The sequence below is a fragment of the Hylobates moloch genome, unplaced genomic scaffold (genome assembly GCF_009828535.3).
Source record: "Hylobates moloch isolate HMO894 unplaced genomic scaffold, HMol_V3 SCAFFOLD_1, whole genome shotgun sequence".
Taxonomy (NCBI): Eukaryota; Metazoa; Chordata; class Mammalia; order Primates; family Hylobatidae; genus Hylobates; species Hylobates moloch.
This window is the reverse complement of record NW_026652276.1, coordinates 95,874,212-95,897,520: the sequence shown is the minus strand read 5'-3', so window position 1 is coordinate 95,897,520 and position 23,309 is coordinate 95,874,212. Positions and strand designations below refer to the sequence as shown.

General features: G+C 54.0%; 1 protein-coding gene across 5 annotated transcripts in view; it reads left to right on the top strand.

The window, feature by feature from the left end:
- The window catches only part of TNRC18 (trinucleotide repeat containing 18), a 118,763-nt gene that overhangs the window by 49,833 nt on the left and 45,621 nt on the right, over positions 1–23,309 (top strand). For 3 of the 5 annotated variants that reach the window (XM_058442427.1, XM_058442416.1, XM_058442429.1), the window contains exons 9-15: positions 296–725; positions 3,444–4,433; positions 12,548–12,723; positions 13,305–13,441; positions 13,616–13,744; positions 16,040–16,211; positions 18,321–18,681. In XM_058442427.1, the coding sequence (XP_058298410.1) occupies positions 296–725; positions 3,444–4,433; positions 12,548–12,723; positions 13,305–13,441; positions 13,616–13,744; positions 16,040–16,211; positions 18,321–18,681 (2,395 nt within the window). The remainder of the gene's footprint in view (positions 1–295; positions 726–3,443; positions 4,434–12,547; positions 12,724–13,304; positions 13,442–13,615; positions 13,745–16,039; positions 16,212–18,320; positions 18,682–23,309) is intronic. The other 2 variants (XM_058442418.1, XM_058442422.1) reach the window with 2 other exon arrangements.

Genomic DNA, 23,309 nt, shown 5'->3' with positions numbered 1-23,309 from the left:
CTCTAGGGCCGGGATCCTGGTGGAGGTCCCCCATCAGCCCTGGTTCAAAAGGGCCCACCAGAGCTCCTCACCCCCAGCCCTGCCTTTTGGGGTTCTGCGTGGAACGCTGTGCTTATGACACATGGGCTGGGATGGAATGTCTGTCTCTGGCCTGTAAAGGGGTGGGCAGCCGGGACCCCAGGCCCTCCATGAGGTTCTCCTCTGACTGGGGGACCCTGGGGGGACAGGGCAGGTGCGGGGGTAGGGGAGGGGGGAACTCTTGCCGTGCTGACCCTGCCTGCCGGCCCCTCCCCAGCAGGAGCGGTTGAAGGCGCAGGAGCACCGGGCGGAAATGGAAGAGAAGGGGAGCAAGCGGGGCCTGGAGGCTGCAGGCAAGGCTGGCCTGGCCACCGCCGGCCCCGGGCTGCTGCCGCGGAAGCCCCCCGGCCTGACCGCCGGCCCTGCGGGCACCTACGGCAAGGCCGTGAGCCCGCCACCGTCACCCCGTGCGTCCCCTGTGGCTGCCCTGAAGGCCAAGGTCATCCAGAAGCTGGAGGACGTGTCTAAGCCACCCGCCTACGCCTACCCCGCCACACCCAGCTCCCACCCCACCAGCCCGCCGCCCGCCTCCCCGCCGCCCACCCCGGGTATCACCCGCAAGGAGGAGGCTCCCGAGAATGTGGTCGAGAAGAAAGACTTGGAGTTGGAGAAGGAAGCCCCCAGCCCCTTCCAGGCCCTGTTCTCAGGTAGGATGCAGCTGAGACCCTCAGGGTCTCACTCTGGCCCTGGCGCGGTAAAACTGCTCACCCATCTCTTCATTGACCCGTTCGATCGTTCATTCATTCCAACTGCACAGAGCACCTCCTGCATACCAGGCCCGCCGCCAGACACTGAGACGAACACAGTAGCTCACAGTCACATCCAGCCTCTCCCCAGCCCCTCCTCAGCGGCAGTGTCAGGGAAATGGGTGTAATATTAGAAACTGCTTCAGGACGAGTTGTTCTGAGCTTTCAACTGAGCCAGACCTGTCACACGCTCAGCATGCAGTCGGCGCTAAGTTCTGCCTTGGTGATGATGGTCCAGGGATGCCTGTTCTGGGCAGCTGTCCTCCTATTCCGTGGGTCACACGCACACACCTGCTCTTGCCGTCTTCTGCATCAGAGAGGACCTGTAGCAGGTGGCTTTGGGGGCTGGGACTGTGTTCTTCCTTCCTGGGGGGTATCAGGTGTGTGCGCGTGTGCTTGGGAGGACTTTGGTTCAAATTCAGATTCTGGCACCAAGGCTGGGTGAGCTTGGGCCAGTGGTGGCGATTATTGAGCTTGGCCTGGCGCCTGTCTCTCCTTTGTCAGTTTCCTTTTGTGTGCCTCAAGGTGCTGGGCTGGGAGTGGTGCAGAGAATCAGGGGCACACAGCCCTGCTCTCAGGGAGATTATACCTGGGGACAGAATTGGGTTGCTATTCCTTTTCTTTTTTTTGAGATGGGATCCTCACTCTGTCGCCCAAGCTTGTACTGCAGTGGTACAATCACAGCTCACCACAGCTGGACTCGAGCAATCCTTCTGCTTCAGCCTCTCAAGCAGCTGGGACCATAGGCACGCATCACTGGACTTGGCTATTTATTTATTTTTATTTATTTATTTATTTTTGAGACGGAGTTTTGCTCTTGTTGCCCAGGCTGGAGTGTGGTCGCGCAGTCTCGGCTCACTGCAACCTCCGCTTCCCAGGTTCAAACGATTCTCCTGCCTCAGCCTCCTGAGTAGCTGGGATTACAGGCATGCGCCACCATGCCCGGCTAATTTTGTATTTTTAGTAGAGATGGGGTTTCTCCATGTTGGTCAGGCTGGTCTCGAACTCCTGACCTCAGGTGATCCGCCCGCCTTGGCCTCCCAAAGTGCTGGGATTACGGGCGTGAGCCACCATGCCCGGCCAGTTTATTTTTTATATTCGTACAGATGTGTCTTGCTTTGTTGCCAAGGCTGGTCTTGATCTCCTGGGCTCCAGCAATCCTCCCACCCTGGCCTCCTGAAGTGTTGGGATTGTAGGCTTGAGACCACTGCAGCTAGCCCTGCTGTTACATTTTGTTTTGTTTTGAGATAGAGTCTCACTCTGTCACCCAGGCTGGAGTGCAGTGGTGCCATCATAGCTCACTGCAGCCTTGATCTCCCAGGTTCAAGCGATCTTTCCACCTTTGCCTGTGAATTGGCTGGGATTACAGGGGGGCGCCAACATGACCAGCGAATTTTTTTTTTTCTTTTTTTTTTTTTTAGTAGAGATAGAGTCTTTCAGGTCAGGCACAGTGGCTCATGACTGTAATCCCAGCACTTTGGGAGGCTGAGGCGGGTGGATCACCTGAGGTTAGGAGTTTGAGACCAGCCTGACCAACATGGTGAATCCCTGTCTCTACTAAAAATATAAAAAATTAGCCGGGCACAGCCGGGCACAGTGGCTCACGCCTATAATCCCAGCACTTTGGGAGGCTGAGGTGGGCGGATCACGAGGTCAGGAGATTGAGACCATCCTGGCTAACATGGTGAAACCCCATCTCTACTAAAAATACAACAACAACAACAAAAAATTAGCCAGGCGTGGTGGGGGCGCCTGTCGTCCCAGTTGCTCGGGAGGCTGAGGTAGGAGAAGGGCGTGAACCCAGGAGGTGGAGCTTGCAGTGAGCCAAGATCGCGCCACTGCATTCCAGCCTGGGTGACAGAGCGAGACTCTGTCTCAAAAAAAGAGCAACTGGGACGACGCCCGACATGGTGGGTCATGCTCATGCTTGTAGTCCCAGCTGCTCGCGAGCCTGGAGGCAGAAGAATCGTTGGAATCCGAGAGGCGCAGGTTGCAGTGAGCCGAGATGGCACCATTGCATTCCAGCCTGGGCAACAAGAGTGAAATTCCGTCTCAAAAAAAAAAAAAAAAAAGAGAGAGATGGGGTCTCACTCTGTTGCCCAGGCTGGTCTTGAACTTCTGAATTCAAGTGATCATCCCTCTTTGGCCTCCTAAAGTGCTGGGATTACAGGTGTGGGGCCCACCACGCCTGGCTCTGCTGTTAGATTTTGAACAACTGCTTTAATGGGGTGGAGCAGCAGATTCCTGGGGAGTGGAGGCCAGACCACGCAAGGTGGGTAAAGGCAGCTGTAGGCCTTTGCAGACCTCATGAAGTGTTTGCTTCTGGTCTAGCCTTGTGCTGGGTGCTGAGTGGGAAACGGACAAGAGAGACAACTGTGGTTCTTTGCCTTCAAGACCACAAGACCCGGGGGACAGGAAGGTGGCTGGTTTTTCACTGTGGGGCCACTGCATGGCCCTGGGGTCTCTGAGATCCCACCTAGAACAGCTCCCAGCCCTGTAGCTGGGTGAGCAGAGGGCGGTTGTGTCCTGGGTCTCTGTCTGGGGTGGTGGGCGGGTGTCAATGGGGACATGGGATATCAGATCCTAGGGCTCCCATGCTGACCCCTGTGTCCTTGGCAGATATGCCGCCCAGGTACCCGTTCCAAGCCCTGCCACCGCACTACGGGAGGCCCTACCCTTTCCTGCTGCAGCCCACGGCGGCCGCCGACGCGGACGGCCTGGCCCCCGATGTGCCGCTCCCGGCTGATGGGCCCGAGCGCCTGGCACTCTCACCGGAAGATAAGCCCATCCGCTTGTCCCCTTCCAAGATCACAGAGCCGCTGCGGGAGGGCCCGGAGGAAGAACCGCTGGCTGAGCGGGAGGTGAAGTCGGAGGTGGAGGACATGGACGAGGGCCCCACAGAGCTGCCGCCTCTGGAGTCGCCGCTGCCACTGCCCGCCGCGGAAGCCATGACCACCCCCAGCCCTGCAGGGGGTTGTGGAGGTGGCCTGTTGGAGGCCCAGGCGCTGAGTGCCACCGGGCAGAGCTGCACGGAGCCCTCCGAGTGTCCAGACTTTGTGGAGGGGCCTGAACCACGGGTGGATTCCCCGGGCCGGACAGAACCCTGCACTGCTGCCCTGGACCTGGGGGTGCAGCTGACACCCGAGACGCTGGTGGAGGCCAAGGAGGAGCCGCTGGAGGTGCCTGTGGCGGTGCCCGTGGTGGAGGCAGTGCCCGAGGAAGGCCTGGCGCAGGTGGCACCGAGCGAGTCCCAGCCCACCCTAGAAATGTCAGACTGTGACGTGCCCGCCGGGGAGGGACGGTGCCCGAGCCTGGAGCCCCAAGAGGCCATGCCTGTACCCGGCAGCACCTGCTTCCTGGAAGAGGCAAGCTCTGACCAGTTCCTGCCCAGTCTGGAGGACCCACTGGCTGGCATGAACGCCCTGGCGGCGGCTGCAGAGCTGCCCCAGGCCAGGCCTCTGCCCTCCCCGGGTGCTGCTGGAGCCCAGGCCTTGGAGAAGCTGGAAGCAGCCGAGAGCCTTGTCTTGGAGCAGAGCTTCCTGCATGGCATCACCCTGCTGAGTGAGATCGCAGAGCTGGAGCTGGAGAGGAGGAGCCAAGAGATGGGAGGTGAGAGTGCGCGACCTCTGAGTTCTGCAGATTTCGTGAATTTTAGCTCTGTGGTGATGGGGTTTTGCTGTGTTGCCCAGGCTGGAGTGCAGTGGCACAATCTTAGCTCACTGCAGCCTCAATCTCCTGGGCTCAAGTGATCTTCCCTCCCCAGCCTCCCCGGTAGCTTGGGCTGTAGGCGTCCACCACCATGCCTAGCTAACTTTTTAAAAAGTTCTTTTTTTTTTAGAGATGAGGTCTTGCTCTGTTGCCCAGTCTGGTCTCGAACTCCTGGACTCAAGCGATTTTGCCCACCTCGATCTCCCAAAGTGCTGGGATTATAGGTGTGAGCCGCTCACTGTGCCTGGCCTCTTAAACTTTTTTTTAATAAGATTTTTAAATTATGAAAAACCCGGAATGTGGTTTATTCATATTAATTTTTTTTTTAAATTGTGGTAAGATACATGTAACAAAATGTTCCATCTTGAGCATTTTTAAGCGTCCTGTTGAGTGGCATGCTAAGTGTGTTTGCACTGTGCAGCCAGTCTGTGGGTTTTCTGGTGGTGAAATTTCTCATTCTATCGGTGTGTTTTAGCAGGATTTCTTGGGTTGCAAGGAACAGAAACTCTCATTTAAATTGGTTTAGGCAGGAGAGAATTAATTGGCTCTTGGAACTGAAGTCCAGCAGTAATTAGGTAATTTCAGGTATGGCTGGATCTAGGTGTTCAAGCCAAGAAACCAAGTTTCTCTTTTCCTACACAGGTCCTTCCCTAGTCTCTGTGTCTGTGTCCCTGTCTCCTTTCCTCCTTCCCTCTTGCTGTTCGACTTTTCTCTCTGTTGGCCTCATTCAAGGGCGACTTACCGCCCTCACTGGGGTGGGGGGTGGTCGGTCAGTTCCTCGCAGGTCCCTGGGCCTGCTCAGCAGCCTCACGAAAGAGGCCACCTCTTTCTTGCTAGCTTTGGCAAAAACACTGAGATTCACTCTCAAGGGCTGACTGCGGTTCATGCTTTGTTTTTTTTTTTTTTTTTTTTTGAGACATAGTCTCCCTCTATCACCCAGGCTGGAGTGCAGTGGTGTCGAGAGCAGCCTCCGCCCTTCCAGATTCAAGCGATTCTCCTACTTCAGCCTCCCAGGTAGCTGGGATTACAGGCATGTGCCACCATGCCCGGCTAATTATTTTTTTATTTTTTATTTTTTGAGACAGCGTCTTGCTGTCGCCCAGGCTGGAGTACAGTGGCACGATCTCGGCTCACTGCAGGCTCCGCCCCCCGGGATTCACACCATTCTCCTGCCTCAGTCTCCTGCGTAGCTGGGACTACAGGCGCCCGCCACCTCGCCTGGCTAATTTTTTGTATTTTTAGTAGAGATGGGGTTTCACTGTGTTAGTCAGGATGGTCTTGATCTCTTGACCTCATGATCCACCCGCCTCAGCCTCCCAAAGTGCCGGGATTACAGGCGTGAGCCACCGTGCTCGGGCAATTTTTGTATTTTTAGTGGAGATGGGGTTTTGTCATGTTGGCCAGGCTGGTCTCGAACTCCCGACCTCAAGTGACCCGCCTGCCTTGGCCTCCCAAAGTGCTGGGATTACAGGTGTGAGCCACTGTGCCCAGCCTGCTTTTTGTGGGCATCAAACTGAGGTCTGGGACATGGGCTGGGCTGATCATACCTATCCTTTGATCTGGGATGTGTTGCCTCTGGGGTGTAGGGAGGGGAGGGTAGTTCTCAAAGAGAATGGGATGTCTTCAGCAGAAAGGGCACTGAATACTGGGTTGGACACAGAATGACTGATGTTCAGCATGGAAAACTGGGCCTAGAACTGCTTTGGAAGAAGGGCCGGGGCAACCCCCGTTGAAGAGATGATATCCCTGTCAGTGTTTTAGTATATTTCCTCTAGAATACACATACACATATTTACTTCTCAAATCAAGATCTTGTAAACAGTGTTCTGTAACCTGCCCTGCCCTTTTCGCTTAATTTTTTTTTTTTTTTTTTTTTTTGAGATAGAGTCTTGCTCTGTCTCCCAGGCTGGAGTGCAGTGGTGCCATTTCGGCTCACTGCAACTTCCGCCTTCCAAGTTCAAGCGATTTTTCCTGCCTCAGCCTCTTGAGTACCTGGGATTACAGGCATGCACCACCATGCCTGTAATCCCAGGTACTCAAGAGTATTTTTAGTGGAGGTGGGGTTTCACCATGTTGGCCAGGCTGGTCTCGAACTCCTGACCTCAAGTGATCCACCCGCCTTGGCCACCCAAAGTGCTGGGATTACAGGTGTGAGCCACCATGCCTGAACATTTTAGTTAAAATGTTCTTTATTAAACATTTTTCAAAGCTGTGGGTTTTTTAAATTAATTAATTTTTTTTTTTTTTTTAACAAAAAGTAGAGATGGGGTTTCGCCATGTTGGCCAGGCTGGTCGCGAACTCTTGAACTCAAGTGATTTTCCCACCTTGGACTCCCAAATTGCTGGGATTACAAGCGTGAGCACCCGGCTTAAAGCTGTGGTTTTTTAAAAAATCATTGTTTTTGGGGCTGCCCAATTTTCTGCTGGTGGTGTGGCCCTGGCCCTTGATGACCCAGTCTTAGATGGTAAGGCATTTTTGTCTGCTTTAAAACAAAGTTGTTTTTTTAAAAATTTTTTTCTGTTGCAAATAACATGATGGTTATCCTTGAAGAAAAAAAAACTTTGTCCATATCTCTGATTTGCCTCGGATTGTATGCCCAGAGGTAGAACTGTTGGGTCCAAACAAGGCCACATTTTTCAAGGTTTTCTGACTGTCACAGTCAGATGGCCCTCAAGGAAGCCTGGAGAAGCCACGCTCCCATTGGCCTGTGTGAGCAACGCCCCCCTCCCCACTGGGCGGCACTTGTCCTAAAGTTCATTGCTGCTTTTCTCTCACTAAAATAGTTCAATAGAAACTTTTTTTTTTTTTTTTTTTCTGGGTAGAAGAAAATCAAAATTCCCTTGGTTGGCCAGGCGCGGTGGCACACGCTTGTAATCCCAGCATTTTGGGAGGCTGAGGCAGGCAGATCATCTGAGGTCAGGAGTTCGAGACCAGCTTGGCCAACATGGTGAAACCCCATCTCTACTAAAATTACAAAAATTAGCTGGGCGTGGTGGCGGGCGCCTGTAATCCCAGCTACTCGGGAGGCTGAGGCAGGAAAATTACTTGAACCCAGGAGGCGGAGGTTGCAGTGAGCCGAGATGGTACCACTGCACTCCAGCCTGGGCAACAAGAGCAAAACTCTGTCTCATGGTCTTCCCACCTGATACTGGTTATTTTTTTATTTTTATTTTTAAAATTATTTTTGGGACAGAATCTCCCTCTGTTGCCCAGGCTGGAATGCAGTGGTGTGCTCTCTGCTCACTGCAACCTCTGCCTCCTGGGTTCAGGTGATTCTCCTGCCTCAGCTTCCCAAGTAGCTGGGATTACAGGCGCATGCCACCACGTCCAACTAATTTTTGTATTTTTAGTAGAGACGGGGTTTCGCCATGTTGGCCATGCTGGTCTTTTTTTTTTTTTTTTTTTTTTTTTGAGACGGGAGTTTCACTCTTGTTGCCCAGGCTGGAGTGCAATGGCACGGTCACGGCTCACCGCAACCTCCGTCTCCCAGGTTCAAGCGAGTCTCCTGTCTCAGCCTCCCTAGTAGCTGGGATTATAGGCATGTGCCACCACGCCCAGCTGATTTTGTATTTTTAGTAGAGACGGTGTGTCTCCATGTTGGTCAGGCTGGTCTCGAACTCCCAACCTCAGGTGATCCACCTGCCTTGGCCTCCCAAAGTGCTGGGATTACAGGCATGAGCCACCACGCCTGGCCATGGCCATGCTGGTCTTGAACTCCTGGCCTCAAGTGATCTGCCCGCCTCGGCCTCCCAAAGTGCTGGGATTACAAGTGTAAGTCACTGCACCCAGCCCAGAATTCTCCACCCTATTAGGACACCAGCCTTACGGAATTAAGGCCCACTGTCATGACTTGAACTTGACCACCTCTGCAAAAGCCCTGTCTCCCACAGAGGTTACCTTCTGAGGTTACTAGCGGTTAGGACTCTCACATTAAATTAGTGGGGACACGACTGAACCCATCACCACTGGCCTAGAGGTCACTTGGGCGTCCCTTGCCTGATCAGTTAAGAGCTTAGGGATAATAGGTTTGTGGGAGGTGACAGAGTTGTACCTTGGTCCCCTCCCGGAGAACAGAACAGCCCTCCATCCTTACCTGACATTGTAGACTCTTATGTCTTGCAGGACCTCGAGGCGGGGGTATGGGGTGGGTGAGACGGTTTCAATCTAACATCAACCTTTGGGAGCTGATCAGGTTTGCGGCTTTGTGGCCTCAGTTTCCCTAAAGATAGAAGAAGAGCGGCCAGACGCGGTGGCTCACGCCTGTAATCCCAGCACTTTGGGAGGACAAGGCGGGCGGATCACTTGAGGTCAGGAGTTCGAGACCAGCCTGGCCAACATGGCGAAACCCCATCTCTACTAAAAATACAAAAATTAGCTGGGTGTGGTGACACATGCCTGTAATCCCAGCTACTCAGGAGGCTGAGGCAGGAGAATCGCTCGAACCCAGGAGGTGGAGGTTGTGGTGAGCTGAGATTTTCCTGCACTCCAGCCTGGGTGATACAGTGAGATTCCATCTCACCAAAAATAAAAAAAAAAACCAAAAAAACAAAACAAAAAAAAACATGTAAGAGCAAAACAAGCATTCTCACCTAGGGGTGATTTTGTTCCCCCAGGGGACATTGGCAACCACATTTTTGGTTGTCACAGCTTGGGGGGAGCACTACTGCCATCTAGTGGGTAAAGGCAGGGACTCAGCAAGACACCCTACAGTGAAGGCAGAGGACAGCCCCCAGCAGAGATGCGAATGAATAGTGAAATGTGAATAGTGCCAAGGAAGAGAAGCTCCCCCACAGCAGCATCATTAGTCATGTCTGTCTCTGGAACTTTGCACATTGCCAATAGAGAATATGGTTTTCGGCTCACCGCAGTCTCCGCCTCCCAGGTTCAAGCAACTCGTGCCTCAGCCTCCTGAGTAGCTGGCATTATAGGCATGCGCCACCAGGCCTGGCTAATTTTTTGTATTTTTAGTAGAGATAGGGTTTCTCCATGTTGGTCAGGCTGGTCTCGAACTCCTGACCTCAGGTGATCCGCCCGTCTCGGCCTCCCAAAGTGCTGGGATTACAGACGTGAGCCACCACGCCCAGCCAAAAATTGGTATTTTAGATCACAAAGAAAATGTCAGCTGGGCGTGGTGGCTCACATCTGTAATCCCAGTACTTTGGGAGGCCAAGGCAGAAGGATTGCTTGTGCCCAGGAGTTTAAGACCCGCCAGGGCAATGTGGCGAGACCCCGTCTGCATTAAAAAAATGAAATGTCAATTAAAAAATTATAATAGAACTCATTTAAATTTGGTAGAGACCAAAGCAAGATCTCTGTGGTTGGAGCACCCTCTCTGGAGGGTAGGGGGAGTATTTATCAGAGAGAGAACTGCACACACCTGGTCATATTCATCACACTGGTGAGGCTTTTCCTATCACACATGTCCCAGCTATGTGCCCGTGTGCCCCTATTACAAAAAGATAGGAGGCTGGACACGGTGGCTCACGCCTGTAATCTCAGCACTTTGGGAGGCTGAGGCGGGAGGATCATTTGAGCCCAGGAGTTCGAGACCAGCCTGGGAAACGTAGCAAGACCCCATCTCTACAAAAAATACAAAAACTAGCTGGGTGTGATGGCATGTGGCTGTGGTCTCAGCTACTCAGGAGGCTGAGGCACGGTGATTGCTTGAGCCTGGCAGCTTCAGGCTGTGGTGACGTGTGATGGTGAACTCCAGCCTGGGGGACTGAGTGAGACCCTATCTTAAAAAAAAAAAAAAGATAGGAAACAACCTGAATGCCATCAATGGGAGGTGACTTAGATGAATCAAAACTCATCGATTCAAGAGTGTTCTAGGCTGCTCTTCCACCCCGCCCCGCTGCGTGATTCTGCGTAAGCTCCTTTTCACGTTTGGCCATTTAAAATTCCTGACATTCTAGTGTTTTTGACCTTTAGAGATGGCAATTTTTATAAGGTTCAAGCTGATAATAAGGAGGTAGATGTTTGCTTTGTGCTAATATGAGAAAAGACATTAAGCAGAAAAAAAGCAAAATGTGATACAGTATGTATTGATTGAGTTTTTTTTTTTTTTTCTGAGACAGTCTCCCTCTGTCACCCAGGCTGGAGTGCAGTGGGGCTCTCATGGCTCCCTGCAACCTCCGCCTCCTGGGTTCAAGCGATTCTGGTGCCTCAGCCTCCCAAGTAGCTGGGATTACGGGTGGTCACCACCATGCCCAGCTAATTTTTGTATTTTTAGTAGAGAGGGGGTTTTACCATGTTGGCCAGGCTGGTTTCAAACTCCTGGCCTCAAGCCATCCACCTGCCTCGGCCTCCCAAAGTGCTGGGATTACAGGCATGAGCCACCATGCCCAGCCTGAGATCGTGTGTGTGTGTGTGTGTGTGTGTGTGTGTGTGTGTGTGTGTTTTCTTTGAGACAGGCTCGCTCTGTTGCCCAGGCTGGAATGCAGTGATGTGATCATGGCTCACTACAGTCTCAACTTCCTGGGTTCAAGTGATCTTCTTGCCTTAGCCTCCCGAGTAGCCGGGACTACAGGCACCCAGTTTACATTTAAATTTTATTTAATTTTTATTTTGAGCTGGAGTCTCGCTCTGTTGCCTGGGTTAGAGTGGCTCAATCTCAGCTCACTGCAACTTCTGCCTCCTGAGTTTGAGCAGTTCTTATGCCTCAACCCCTGAATAGCTGGGACTACAGGTGCCTGTCACCATGCCCAGCTAATTTTTGAATTTTTAGTAGAGACAGGGTTTCACCATGTTGGCCAGACTGGTCTCACCTCAAATTATCCGCCTGCCTTGGCAACCCAAAGTGTTGGGATTACAGGCGTGAGCCACCGCGCCCGGCTTATTTTTATATTTTAAAGGATGCCCGTGGATGTTGTGTGCATTTGAATATGCATAATCATTTCTGGAACTGTCTACTGGAAACTGCACCCACAGTGGCCTCCCGAGGGAGGGACCTGTGTGTTGGAGGAGGAAGGAAGAGGGCTCTCTTTTTTTTTGTTTTTACACCTTTCTGCTTGGTTTGTGTTTTTCATCCTGGGCTTTTTTGTGATTATAAGAGCCATGCATATTCACTATGGAAAAATGTACGTACAAATAAGTGGAAGGAGAGCCGTACTGCTGGGAAGAACCCTTCGGCCTTTGGAGGCCCTCCCTCTGGAGGCTTTGCTGTGCCTAGCCTGTACTCTGTGAATAGAGCACAGGACCCTGTGCCAGGGGTGCTGCCTTCTTTCCTGTTCGATTGATTGAGATGGAGTCTCCGTCTGTCGCCCAGGCTGGAGTGCAGTGGCGCCATCTTGGCTCACTGCAAGCTCTGCCTCGCGGGTTCTCGCCATTCTCCTGCTTTAGCCTCCCGAGTAGCTGGGGCTACAGGCGCCCGCCACCACGCCCGGCTAATTTTTTGTATTTTTTAGTAGAGGTGGGATTTCATCATGTTAGCCAGGATGGTCTCCAACTCCTGACCTCATGATCCGCCTGCCTCGGCGTCCCAAAGTGCTGGGATTACAGGCGTGAGCCACCGTGCCTGGCCTATTTATTTTTTTTGAGATGGAGTCTTGCTCTGACGCTCAGGCTGGCATGTGGTGGTGCAAACTCAGCTCACTGCAACCTCCGTCTCCCGGGTTCAAGTGGTTCTCCCGCCTTAGTCTCCCGAGTAGGTGGGATTCCAGGCGTGTGCCACTACACCCGGCTAGTTTTTGTTATTTTTAGGTAGAGGTGGGGTTTCATCATTTCACCATGTTGGCCAGGCTGGTCTTGAACTCCCGACCTCAGGTGATCTGCCCGCCTCAGCCACCCAAAGTGCCGGGATTACAGGTGTGAGCCACCGTGCCTGGCCTTCTCCCTGTTCTTGTTTAGAGATGCTCAGGACTTCCGGCATGTCGCAAAGGCCTCTGTCCACTCGGCACCTCGGGGGATGGGTGCATGTGGCCTGGGGCCTGCACTTGCTCTGGGCTTCGGCATCCCCGTTTGGGGTTGGGGAGGGGGTGGCGGCAGCGCCCTGTTACCTGCCTCCTGTCTGCAGGTGTGGAGCGGGCCCTGGTGGCGAGGCCCTCCCTGGAGAGTCTGCTGGCAGCTGGCAGCCACATGCTGAGGGAGGTGCTGGATGGGCCCGTGGTAGACCCGCTCAAGAACCTGCGGCTCCCGCGGGAGCTGAAGCCCAACAAGAAGTACAGCTGGATGCGCAAGAAGGAGGAGCGGGTGAGCGGCTGGCTGCTTCTTCCTTGGGGTCCGCGGGTGGAGGCTGGGTGGGAGGCCCCTCTGTGGAGGTGCTCTACTGCCTGGGGCGTGGCTGGCTTTGGCGCCAGAGAGGCCTGAGCTACTTGTGCTGGTGTGCTGTGTGGTCCCAGGCAAGTGGTTGCCCTTCTTGGGGACTCAGTTTACCTGTCTGCTAGCATGTCAGGCACATCACACAGGTCGCGGTGTGATCCACTGGAAAGAGAGTAGCCCAGGGTCACATGTAGCTCTGGGGCTGCAGCATCCCCTTGTTGAGCCTCTGTTTATAAATGACACAGCGGCCCTCACTGATGGAGCAGGTGTCACATGCAAGCACTGTGCTTCAGGCATGCCATCTAATTGAGCACTGCCACAGCCCCGCAGAGCCAACACAGGGTCCCTTGCCTATGATGAGGCCATGGCCACAGTCAGGAGGTGGCAGCGGTGGGACCTGAGCCCCAGCTCCCAGTGCAGTCTCCCCTTCCTCAGGGGCACCTGGGTGGGCGGTGGGTGTCGTTGGGCAGTGGCATCCTCACCCCCTCCTCCTCCCCCGGTTCTTCACCCAGATGTACGCCATGAAGTCCTCCCTGGAGGACATGGATGCCCTGGAGCTGGACTTCCGGATGCGGCTGGCCGAGGTCCAGCGCCAGTACAAGGAGAAGCAGCGTGAGCTGGTGAAGCTGCAGCGCCGCCGGGACTCCGAGTGAGTGTGCCCCCCGCCCGCCCCGTGGGGCCCCTGCCCCGGCCCACCAGGCCCCCAGGCGCGTAGCAGCCATCGAGGTGTGCGTGGACCCGGCGCTGTGTGTGCATCGTGTGCCCGTTCTCCGCGCCCCGCCCGCCCCCCAGCGTCACAGCCAAGCGTGTGATTCTTTTTAAGGGACAGGCGCGAGGAACCCCATAGAAGCTTGGCACGCAGAGGCCCTGGCAGGCCGCGGAAACGGACCCACGCCCCGAGCGCCCTGTCGCCCCCCCGCAAGAGAGGGAAGAGCGGCCACAGTAGCGGAAAGTAAGGCTGGCCCCTCGGTGGGTCGGGGACTGGCACACAGCTTGAGGGGAGGAGCCCGGGCCCCACACAGGGCCTGCCTCGGGGTGCCGGGGGACCTCGCGTCCCTCGGACTCTGACCTACCTGCAGCAGTGGCCCTCGGAGAGCACGGCCTGTGCTGCCCGGGCCAGGAGGGAGCGAGGCCGGTGCTGAGCCGGGAGGATGGCTCTTGGGACAGATTTTTCCCGTGTCCTAACCCAGCGCTTCACCTGTCTTCCTGCCACGCCCGCCTCCTCACGCCTAGGGCCTAATTCCTCCTCTTTTCCATGCGCCTCCTCCCTGCGGAAGGACCCGCTGGGCTGCCAGCCTTGCTTGCTGGGACGGGCTATGACCCGGCTGTCGCTCGGTCTCTGCCGTGCCGGACCTGCTGGCTTGCCGCCGAGACCAGGGCTGGCCCCTTCTGGCACCTGGGGACAAGCTCCTCGGGCGGCGGTCGCAGCCTTGTGGGGCGCCTGTGTGGGTCTTTCGGAACGCCAGCTGGAATGAGAGCTTTTCCCGCAGGACGAGGCGTGCACAGAAAAGATGCTTCGTCCTTCCCTCGGTGTCTGTAGCATGAGCAGAAAGGGGCCCGTCAAGGAAGAGGGTCGGAGTGTTCGGAGCCTGGGACAGGAGGGTGGGGTAGACGCTAGGCGGCTCAAGACCTGCTCTGAGGAAGCAGAAGGAGCCCGGGAGGGCCTTCGGAGAGCACAGGAGAGGCAGTGGGAAGGCCACAGGTCTTCTCAGGATAAAACAGTCCCAAGGCCCCCACGTCTTGCATTTAACATCCTTGGATGTTTCTGACCGAAGAGAGGATGGAGAGAGGTGGAAATCTCCTTGACTGCCGCAGCAGGGGCAGGGAGAATTTCCTGGAGAAGACGGCAGGAGGCTGCGGCCACCAGCAGCGTGGTGGTCAGGGGTGTGGCCTGCACTGGTTAAATTTCCTGTTCTTGAGTCCCAGCACCACCCCTTAGTGTGACTGACCTCAGGCCAGGTGTTAACTTTTCCGAGCCTGTTTTCTCATCTATAAAAAAATAAGTACACAGGTTGGCCATGGTAGCTCATGCCTGTAAGCCCAGTAGGAGGCCTGGGGCAGGAGGCTCACATGAGGTCAGGAGTTTGAGACCAGCCTGGGCAACATGGAGAAACCCCCTTTTTACTAAAAATACAAAAATTAGCCGGGCGTGGTGGTGTGTGCCTGTAATCTCAGCTATTTGGGAGGCTGAGGTGGGAGAATTGCTTGAACCTGGGAGGCAGAGGTTGCAGTGAGCTGAAATCGAGCCATTGCACTGCATCCTGGCAACAGAGTGAGACTCCATCTAAAAATAAATAATAAAATACAGCAGCACCAAACTTTTGTGGCCAAAATATAAAGCCACTAACACAGTGCAAGACACACAGTGAGTGAGTGCCAAGTACAGATCGGCTGTTTCGATCACCTGTGAAGTTTCAGCTTCAAGCAAGTGGGGTTTCTAAGCCATGTCTGTGTCCCCACTGCCACTGCGCACGGGATCCCAGAGACCAGCAAGTGGCTCCTTCGTTTTTTTTTTTTTTTTTTTCCTTGCTGGGAAAGACAGACTGGAATCCTTCTTCGTGTAAGCTTGTGTGTTTTTTTTTTTTTTTTTTTTTTTGAGACGGAGTCTCGCTCTGTCGCCCAGGCTGGAGTGCAGTGGCGCAATTTCGGCTCACTGCAATCTCCGCCTCCCGGGTTCACGCCATTCTCCTGCCTCGGCCTCTCCGAGTAGCTGGGACTACAGGCACCCGCCACCATGCCCGGCTAATTTTTTGTATTTTTAGTAGAGACGGGGTTTCACCGTGGTCTCGATCTCCTAACCTCGTGATCCGCCCGCCTCAGCCTCCCAAAGTGCTGGGATTACAAGCGTGAGCCACTGCGCCCGGCCGTAAACTTGTGTTCTAAACCTCCCCCCTGCCATCCTGGTGGATTTCCTTGGCGTTTCTGATCTTTGTTCTTGGCGCGATTTGGTAAATAGGTATCTGACCGCACAGAGATGTGTGTGTGTGTGAGTGTACGCGTAAAAGCGCACAAGAAAGAAAATGCTTTTTTCCTTCTTTCACTTTAAACTCTCATTCTGCCTCATTCACAAATATCCCAGAATTCCAGCACTGTTGTTTTACAAGATCCGTCTCCCCACGCCCATCACTCTGCCATCACTGTCTGTACTCAGGGTCCAGAGCCCAACCCTTCAGGGCCACGAGGGTGGACCCCAGCCTGTGAGTCTTGTCTGGCCAGGGTGCTGACCGGTAGTGTGTCTGCGTTTCAGGCTGAGCAGCAAGTCTCTGCTGACATCAGATGACTATGAGCTGGGAGCAGGGATAAGAAAGAGACACAAGGGGTCTGAGGAGGAACACGATGCCCTCATCGGCATGGGGAAAGCCAGGGGGAGGAACCAGACTTGGGATGAACATGAGGCCTCGTCCGACTTCATCAGTCAGGTGAGTAACCCAGTCTTCCAAGTGTGTGAGATCTTTCAGGGAGGTGTCTGGAGGGTGTGTTAAGAGTTCACGCTCCCTTTGCAGGCCCCTTGTTTCTGTACAGAAACCTTAGAAGTGGTTGTCTTTAGTGCTGGAATGACTCTTCTCCCATCTTCCTTATTGTACAGAGGCGGAGATTAAGGCCCAGAGGAGGTCAGAGACCTACTGAAGTAATACACCCTCAGAGACAGGAGGCCCAAATGCTGTCTCCCTCTGTGCTGCATGACCCTTTGCTAAAGCCAAGGAGAGACACAAGTTCTTAACCAAAAAATACAATTGGTCTGTTGTTTTAATGGTGTAATTGTTTAATGAGCAGCTTTGCCATTCTGTAGTTCTAAGAAACAAGGGCTTGGTGCCATGGTAATTTCCTCTCTGAACTCTCCAGGGGTAATGGGCTGAGAGCCAACTCCTTGATTCTTCTTCTTTCTTCAGAACATTGAAATCATCCACTTAAGGTGCCTTTTTGTAAATACTAATGTACCTTGTCATCCCTCCCCATAAAGTCCAGTGCAAAGGGGTAGTTTTGTTTTTTGTTGTTTTTTTTTTTGAGACAGAGTCACTCTGTCACCCAGGTTGGAGTGCCGTGTCATGATCTCGGCTCACTGCAACGTCCGCCTCCCAGGTTCAAGCGATTCTCCTGCCCCAGCCTCCCCAAGTAGCTGGGATTACAGACGCCACCACCACGTCTGGCTAGTTTTTGTATTTTTAGTAGAGATGGGGGTTTCACCATCTTGGCCAGGCTGGCCTCGAACTCCTGACCTCAGGTGATCCGCCTACCTCAGCCTTCCAAAGTGCTGGGATTCCAGGCGTGAACCACTGTACCCAGCTGAGGGGTATTTTGGTTGACTTGGCTGCGAGGGGCAGGCTCATGGAGGGAGACGGGGTCTAGGAGGAGAAAGATTGCCTGTGTTACACCAGATCGTTTTTACTTTCAAATTGTGGTGAGGGATGTTTTTGTTTTAATTGACACCATCCCAGCTTTTTTCTTCCTTAAGAAATGTCACCTGATTAAAGAAAATCAAGATAAAATGTTCAAACCTGGGGCATTAATGGCTTTGAAACTGCATGTTTCACTTCAACAAATGACTACAGCTGACGATAGACATGCAGGCAGGAACTTAATCTGAAATCTAATTCTTTCTGCTTCAGGCATCCAAGGAACACTTGAGGCATTTTTTTTGGCAGCTTCGGCCCCTTTAGTTGGACGAACTGGTTTGGAGTGTGCACTAGTCTTTGTCAGCTGCCGTAGGTGGCTGAGATAGGCATATCAGCTGCGCTTCAATCTGGGTTTTGTATCTTGATTCCTTTCCTCCTCCCTTAATCCAGCTGCCTTCTCCAGGCCATCGGCAGCAGCACTTGCTTGAAGTGCTTCCTTAGGAGGCACCAAGCAGTGCCACGGAAAGCCAGGGCCGGCGATCAATGTAACCACAGCACCAGCTATTTAATAAGTGGTTACCTTGTACCAGACATTGTGGTCACTGCATACCTTATCTGAGTTCATCTTCAGAAGCACCTTGCGATACCCAGACACAAGTACCCCCATTTTACAGAGTTACACATTGAGGCTGGCCAGTCGTGGTGGCTCACGTCTGGAATCCCAACACTTTGGGAGGCTGAGGTGGGAGAATGGCTTGAGCCTAAAAGTTTGAGACCAGCCTGGGCAACATGGTGAAACCCCATCAATACAAAAGTAAAAATAAAAAAAATTAGCCAGGAGTGGTGGCGCACGCCTGTATTCCCAGCTACCACAGAAGCTGAGGCAGGAGGGTCACAGAGCCCAGAGGTCGAGGCTGCAGTGACTTGCGACTCAGCTAGTCGGGAGCCTGAGGCAGGAGAAATGCTTGGACCTGGGAGGTGGAGGATGCAGTGAGCCGAGATCGCGCCACTGAGCCCCAGGCTGGGCGACAGAGCGAGACTCAGTCTCTAAAAAAATATATAAGCATGCTAAGAGGAGTTGAATCACAGAGGCAGGGGAAGGATTGGAGCCCAGGCTGGGCAGAGCATGTGCACTGAAACCCACTACACTGTTTTGTCAAATCTTTAAAACCATGACCCACCTTCCCTCTCCAGCTAAAGATTAAGAAGAAGAAGATGGCCAGCGACCAGGAGCAGTTGGCAAGCAAGCTCGACAAGGCTCTCTCCCTCACCAAGCAGGACAAGTTGAAGTCGCCCTTCAAGTTTTCGGACAGTGCTGGGGGCAAATCGAAAACTAGCGGGGGCTGCGGCAGGTACTTGACTCCTTACGACAGCCTGCTGGGGAAGGACAGGAAGGCGCTGGCTAAGGGCCTCGGCCTGTCTCTGAAATCCTCCAGAGAAGGTAAACACAAAAGGGCCGCCAAAGCCAGGAAGATGGAGGTGGGGTTCAAGGCCAGAGGCCAGCCCAAGTCGGCCCATTCCCCGTTCGCCTCGGAAGTGAGCAGCTACTCCTACAGTAAGTAGCGTATGCCGCGCCACCTTTGGTCCGCTGCTTCTCTCCTTTTCTCCCTTCTTCCCTCCACCGTCCTCCTTGCCTCTCTTTTTGTCTGGGGCGCGCTGAAGTGCCTAGGCTTGGCATGGCCTCCAAGCCGGAAGTGGGGGGGAGGCCGCCTGAAGCGGATATGCCTGTGACTGGCGGGTGTGATGCCGGGCAGGTGCCTGTGATTGGTGGGCGCCCGTGATTGGCGGTTGGGAGCCGACGTCCGCCGGCCCTCTTGCCCGCCCTCCGCTTGCCTACCTGATGTTTTAGGCGCGGAGGCCCTGCGCGTCATAGAGTTTGCGGCTGTTTGGCCTAGAGAGGCCTGGAGCGCGATTGCTCTTGAGGGTCCTAGAGGTGACCGGACTCCCCTACCCACAGGAAGCATGCCGTCTGTTGCGGACCACGGCTTTGTAGCGAAGTGTTGGCGGAAACTGTTTATGGAGCGCCCACCGTGCTCGGCTCTGGATGCAGGGGTTCATGGGCGTTATTGTGTCTGTGGCAGCTCTGACAGTGGTACCCCCATGTTGTTGCTGGGGATGATGAGGCCCGAGAGCCAGAGCGGAGTGTGTGCGCTCGGGTATGGAGAGGTGACTCGGGTTAAACCTGGTTCGGCCTGACCCACCTACCCACTGGAACCTGCTGCCATCATGGCTGTGTCCCACTATTGAGTTGTTGTTTTTTTTTTTAATTTGAGACGGAGTCTCACTCTGTCGTCCAGGCTGGAGTGCAGTGATGCGATCTTGGCTCACTGCAACTTCCACCTCCTGGGTTCAAGCGATTCCCTTGGCTCGGCCTCCCGAGTAGCTGGGACTACAGGCATGTGCCACCACGCCCAGCTAATTTTGTATTTTTAGTAGAGACGGGGTTTTGCATGTTGGCCAGGCTGGTCCCGAACTCCTGACCTCAGGTGATCCACCCGCCTCAGCTTCCAAAGTGCTGGGATTACAGGCGTGAGCTACTGGCGCCGTGCGTTTTTTGAGACAGGGTCTCTCCTTATTGCCTAGGCTGGAGTGCAGTGGGGCCATCATAACTCACTGCAGCCTTGAGCTCCTGGGCTCAAGTGATCTTCCTGCCTTAGCCCCCCGAGTAGCTGGGACTAGGTGAGCACCGCCACACCTGGCTAATTTTAAAAATTTTTTTGTAGAGACAGGGTCTTGCAGTGTTTCCCAGGGCTCAAGCAATCCTCCCCTCTGAACCAGGATTGCCTGGGCTCAAGCAATCCTCCCCTCTGAACCTCCTGAGTATCTGGGACTACAGCTGTGTACCACCACATGCAGCTAATTTATTTTTATTTTCATAGAGATGGGGTCTCCCTGTTTTCCAGGCTAGTCTGGAACTCCTGGCCTTAAGCAAGGCTCCCACTTTAGCCTCCCGAATAGCTGGGACTATAGGCGCACACTACTACTATTTTTATTTTTATAGAGGCTGAGTCTTGCTGTGTTGCCCATGCCGGTCTTAAACTCCTGGGCTCAAGAGATCTTCCTGCCTCAGCCTCCCAAAGTGCTGGGATTACAGGCGTGAGCTGCCTTGCTTAGCTGCTATTGAGCTCTTGAAATGGAGCAGTCCTGGTGGGACTGAAGAATGGAGTTTTATCTCATTTAACAGGAGACTGCCAGATTGGAGTGTCCTCATGGTCATGGCCTCTTGTGGCCCAGAACTTGCTGCCTGGCAGGTAGTGGGTGCTTGCTCAGTATTTGTGGACAGAGCACCTCATGCCCAGGGTGGACAGGTGCTAAGTTTGTGGCTAGCTGCAGGGAGGCCAGAAGGAGGGAGCGTCCTGGGTTCTGGCCCATGTCAGCGTCAGTGGTGTTCTGGGAATCCCCAGGCCCTGGGGCGGGTGGAGAGCTTTTGCCTTGGCAACTGCCTGGTTCTGTGTGTCTGGGGCTTTTGATTGGCTCTGGCCGGTTCATGGGCGGAGAAGGGGGAGTTTGAATGTCAAGGGCAAAAAGTGGACACGTTTATTGATACAGTAAAGCATGTTTTCTTAAGAAAATAAAAAGTGTTTATGGACTCAGAGTTAAGATATCGTCACCTGCTTTACAGGGCTGTTGGGGGCCTTAAGTGAGCTCATGTGGGCAGAGAGCTGAATATGGCACCTGGCACGGAATTAAGCTGCTGGCTTTTTCGGGGTGCATGTGTTTTGTCTGTCCTAGGCTAGCAGGTCACCAGAACTGATGCTTCCTATGGGTGTGAGTTAAGCAGCTGGCTCATGCCTTCTGTGCTGAGGACGTGTCGTGGCTTCCGTGCTTCTTTGATTGGGATGGGTGTAATCAGAGCAGTACAGCCCAGGCTCCTGGCCAGTGTGTGGGCACAAGCAGGGAGAGACAGTGCCAGAGACTCAACACTCTGAGGGGGAAGGGAGGGGCTTTCTTTTGCTCTCTCAATCTCTGCTCATTTTGGAAAAGTGAAGGGGGTTCAGGGAAGTCGGGGGAGATTGCTGTTCTTTTGATCTTCTGAGGGATTGGGGTGTGTGGATGCAGCCTGGGTGGTAGCTGAAAGAATTCCCCACTTGCAGGTGGACGTGGATGGGTGGAGCTGGAGGTCAGAGATGAGCTCTGTCTCTGAGGTCTCTGGGGTGCTCCGAGTTGGTGTGTTCACTCTTGGCGCGTGTGAGGGAATGTCCGTTTCATTTATTTATTATTACTATTATTATTATAATTTTGAGATGGAGTTTTGCTCTTTTTGCCCAGGAGGAGTACAGTGGCATGATCTCAGCTCACTGCAACCTCCGCCTCCCGGGTTCAAGTGATTGTCCTGCCTCAGCCTCCTGAGTAGCTGGGGTTACAGGCACGCACCACCACGCGCAGCTAATTTTGTTATTTTTAGTAGAGACGGGGTTTCACCACATTGGCCAGGCTGGTCTTAAGCTCCTGACTTCAGGTGATCTGCCTGCCTCGGCCTCCCAAAGTGCTGGGATTAGAGGCATGAGCTGCCGTGCCTGGTCTGGGAATGGTCAAATGGGCACCCTCACTCCACCGTGCCTGTGTTGAAAACTCCACTGTCCTGGATGAGAGAAACGGACTCATGTAGCAATGAAGAATTCTGTGGGCCTGGCTCCAGCAAGACGGTGGCTGTGGGATTCACCTGGCTCTGCAGAGCGCTCCTCTGTTTATTTTTTATAATCTGCTTTTCTGCACTTCTGGGTCAGAGAGAGTGCAAGGTCCACAAGGAGGTAGGGATGTGTCCAGCAGGGAGTTGCTGAGCTGTACGGAAGTCGAAGCGGGAATGGTCTCCTCCTGCTTTTTCAGGTTCGATTGTAGGGGTCGGTGGCATGCCCTGTGGGTTTTGTTTTTGTTTTTTTTTAAAGATAGTGTCTTGCTCTGTTGTCCAGGCTGGAGTGCAGTGGTGTGATCACGGCAGCACTGCAACCTCCACCTCCTGGGTTCAAGTGATCCTTCCACCTCAGCCTCCTGAGTAGCTGGGATAACAGGCACTGTCCACCACAATACAATACAAATAGAAAATACAACAGTTTTTGTATTTTTTAAAAATACAGACGGGGTTTCGCCATGTTGGCCAGGCTGGTCTGAGACTCCTGGCCTCATATGAGCTGCCCGCCTCAGCGTCCCAAAGTGGTAGGATTACAGATGCAAGCCACCACATCCGACCTCCCTGTGGGTTGTTGTAGGAGGCCAAGTTGGTTGTCACCCACTGGCCTCTCCAGCCTGGGACACAGCCTTGGGAGGGACAGATTGGAGCATAGAAGAGAGAGCGTGCTTTGACTGGTAGGTGGGCAGGGGCTGGTAGCCTGGCAGGACTGGACCCTTGTCCCACCCCAGAGTTGCCGGACCATCTTGAGGTTGGGGTCTTGCTGGAGTGAAAGCTTAGGTGTTGGTGGGAGCAGTCAGAGGAATGCCTGCCACGGACGCGTGCATGTGGTTTCTCTTGGACTCGGAGGTGGCAGGTGCTGCCAGAGCTGTAGCTGTGTGGGTTCACGTTCCCCCCGTTTGGAGTGGATTTCAGCAGATCAGGGGATTATTCTCTGTCTCTGGAACCCCTGTCTTCCCATCTTGCCCAGTATGAAAAACAGATCAAAATGGCGTGAGCATGGTGGGGGCCGGAGCAATGCCTGCCTGGCAGGCTCCCCTCCCAAAGCTGGCTGCTTGTCTCCCCGGAAGATTTGAAGACTCTTGTCCTCCATTGTATAGTTAGGCTGGAGACTTTGGGGAAGCCAGCAGTGGTGTGCCGGCGCACCGGCTCGTAGAAAGAAGGGCAAGGGATCCGCTAGCGGTAACAGCGTTTGCCCATTTCCATGGTGTAAACACCCTTACTGCAGCCTGTTTCGTGCTGCCACTGGGAGGCTGCTGGGAGGGCATTGGGAAGAGAATGCGTGATGAGCTGTCATGAGCCCTTTCCCTCCTGAGTCAGGTCTCTGCGGTTGTCGCCCTTGGGCCATCGTAATCCCATGGGATAGGCAGTGACCACCGTGGCCAGGGGACAGTCCTTCCTGAGCATAGGGCTTCTCTCATCCCCCGGTGCCCGGAAAGGCTGGAGTGACTGGTGGGTGAGGCTGGCAGCATCCAGTCTAGGAAGGGCCTGGGTCCAGCACTCGGAAGATGCCGTGCAATGGCCGAGGCACCCGGGGCAAGGGAGAAGCCTGAACT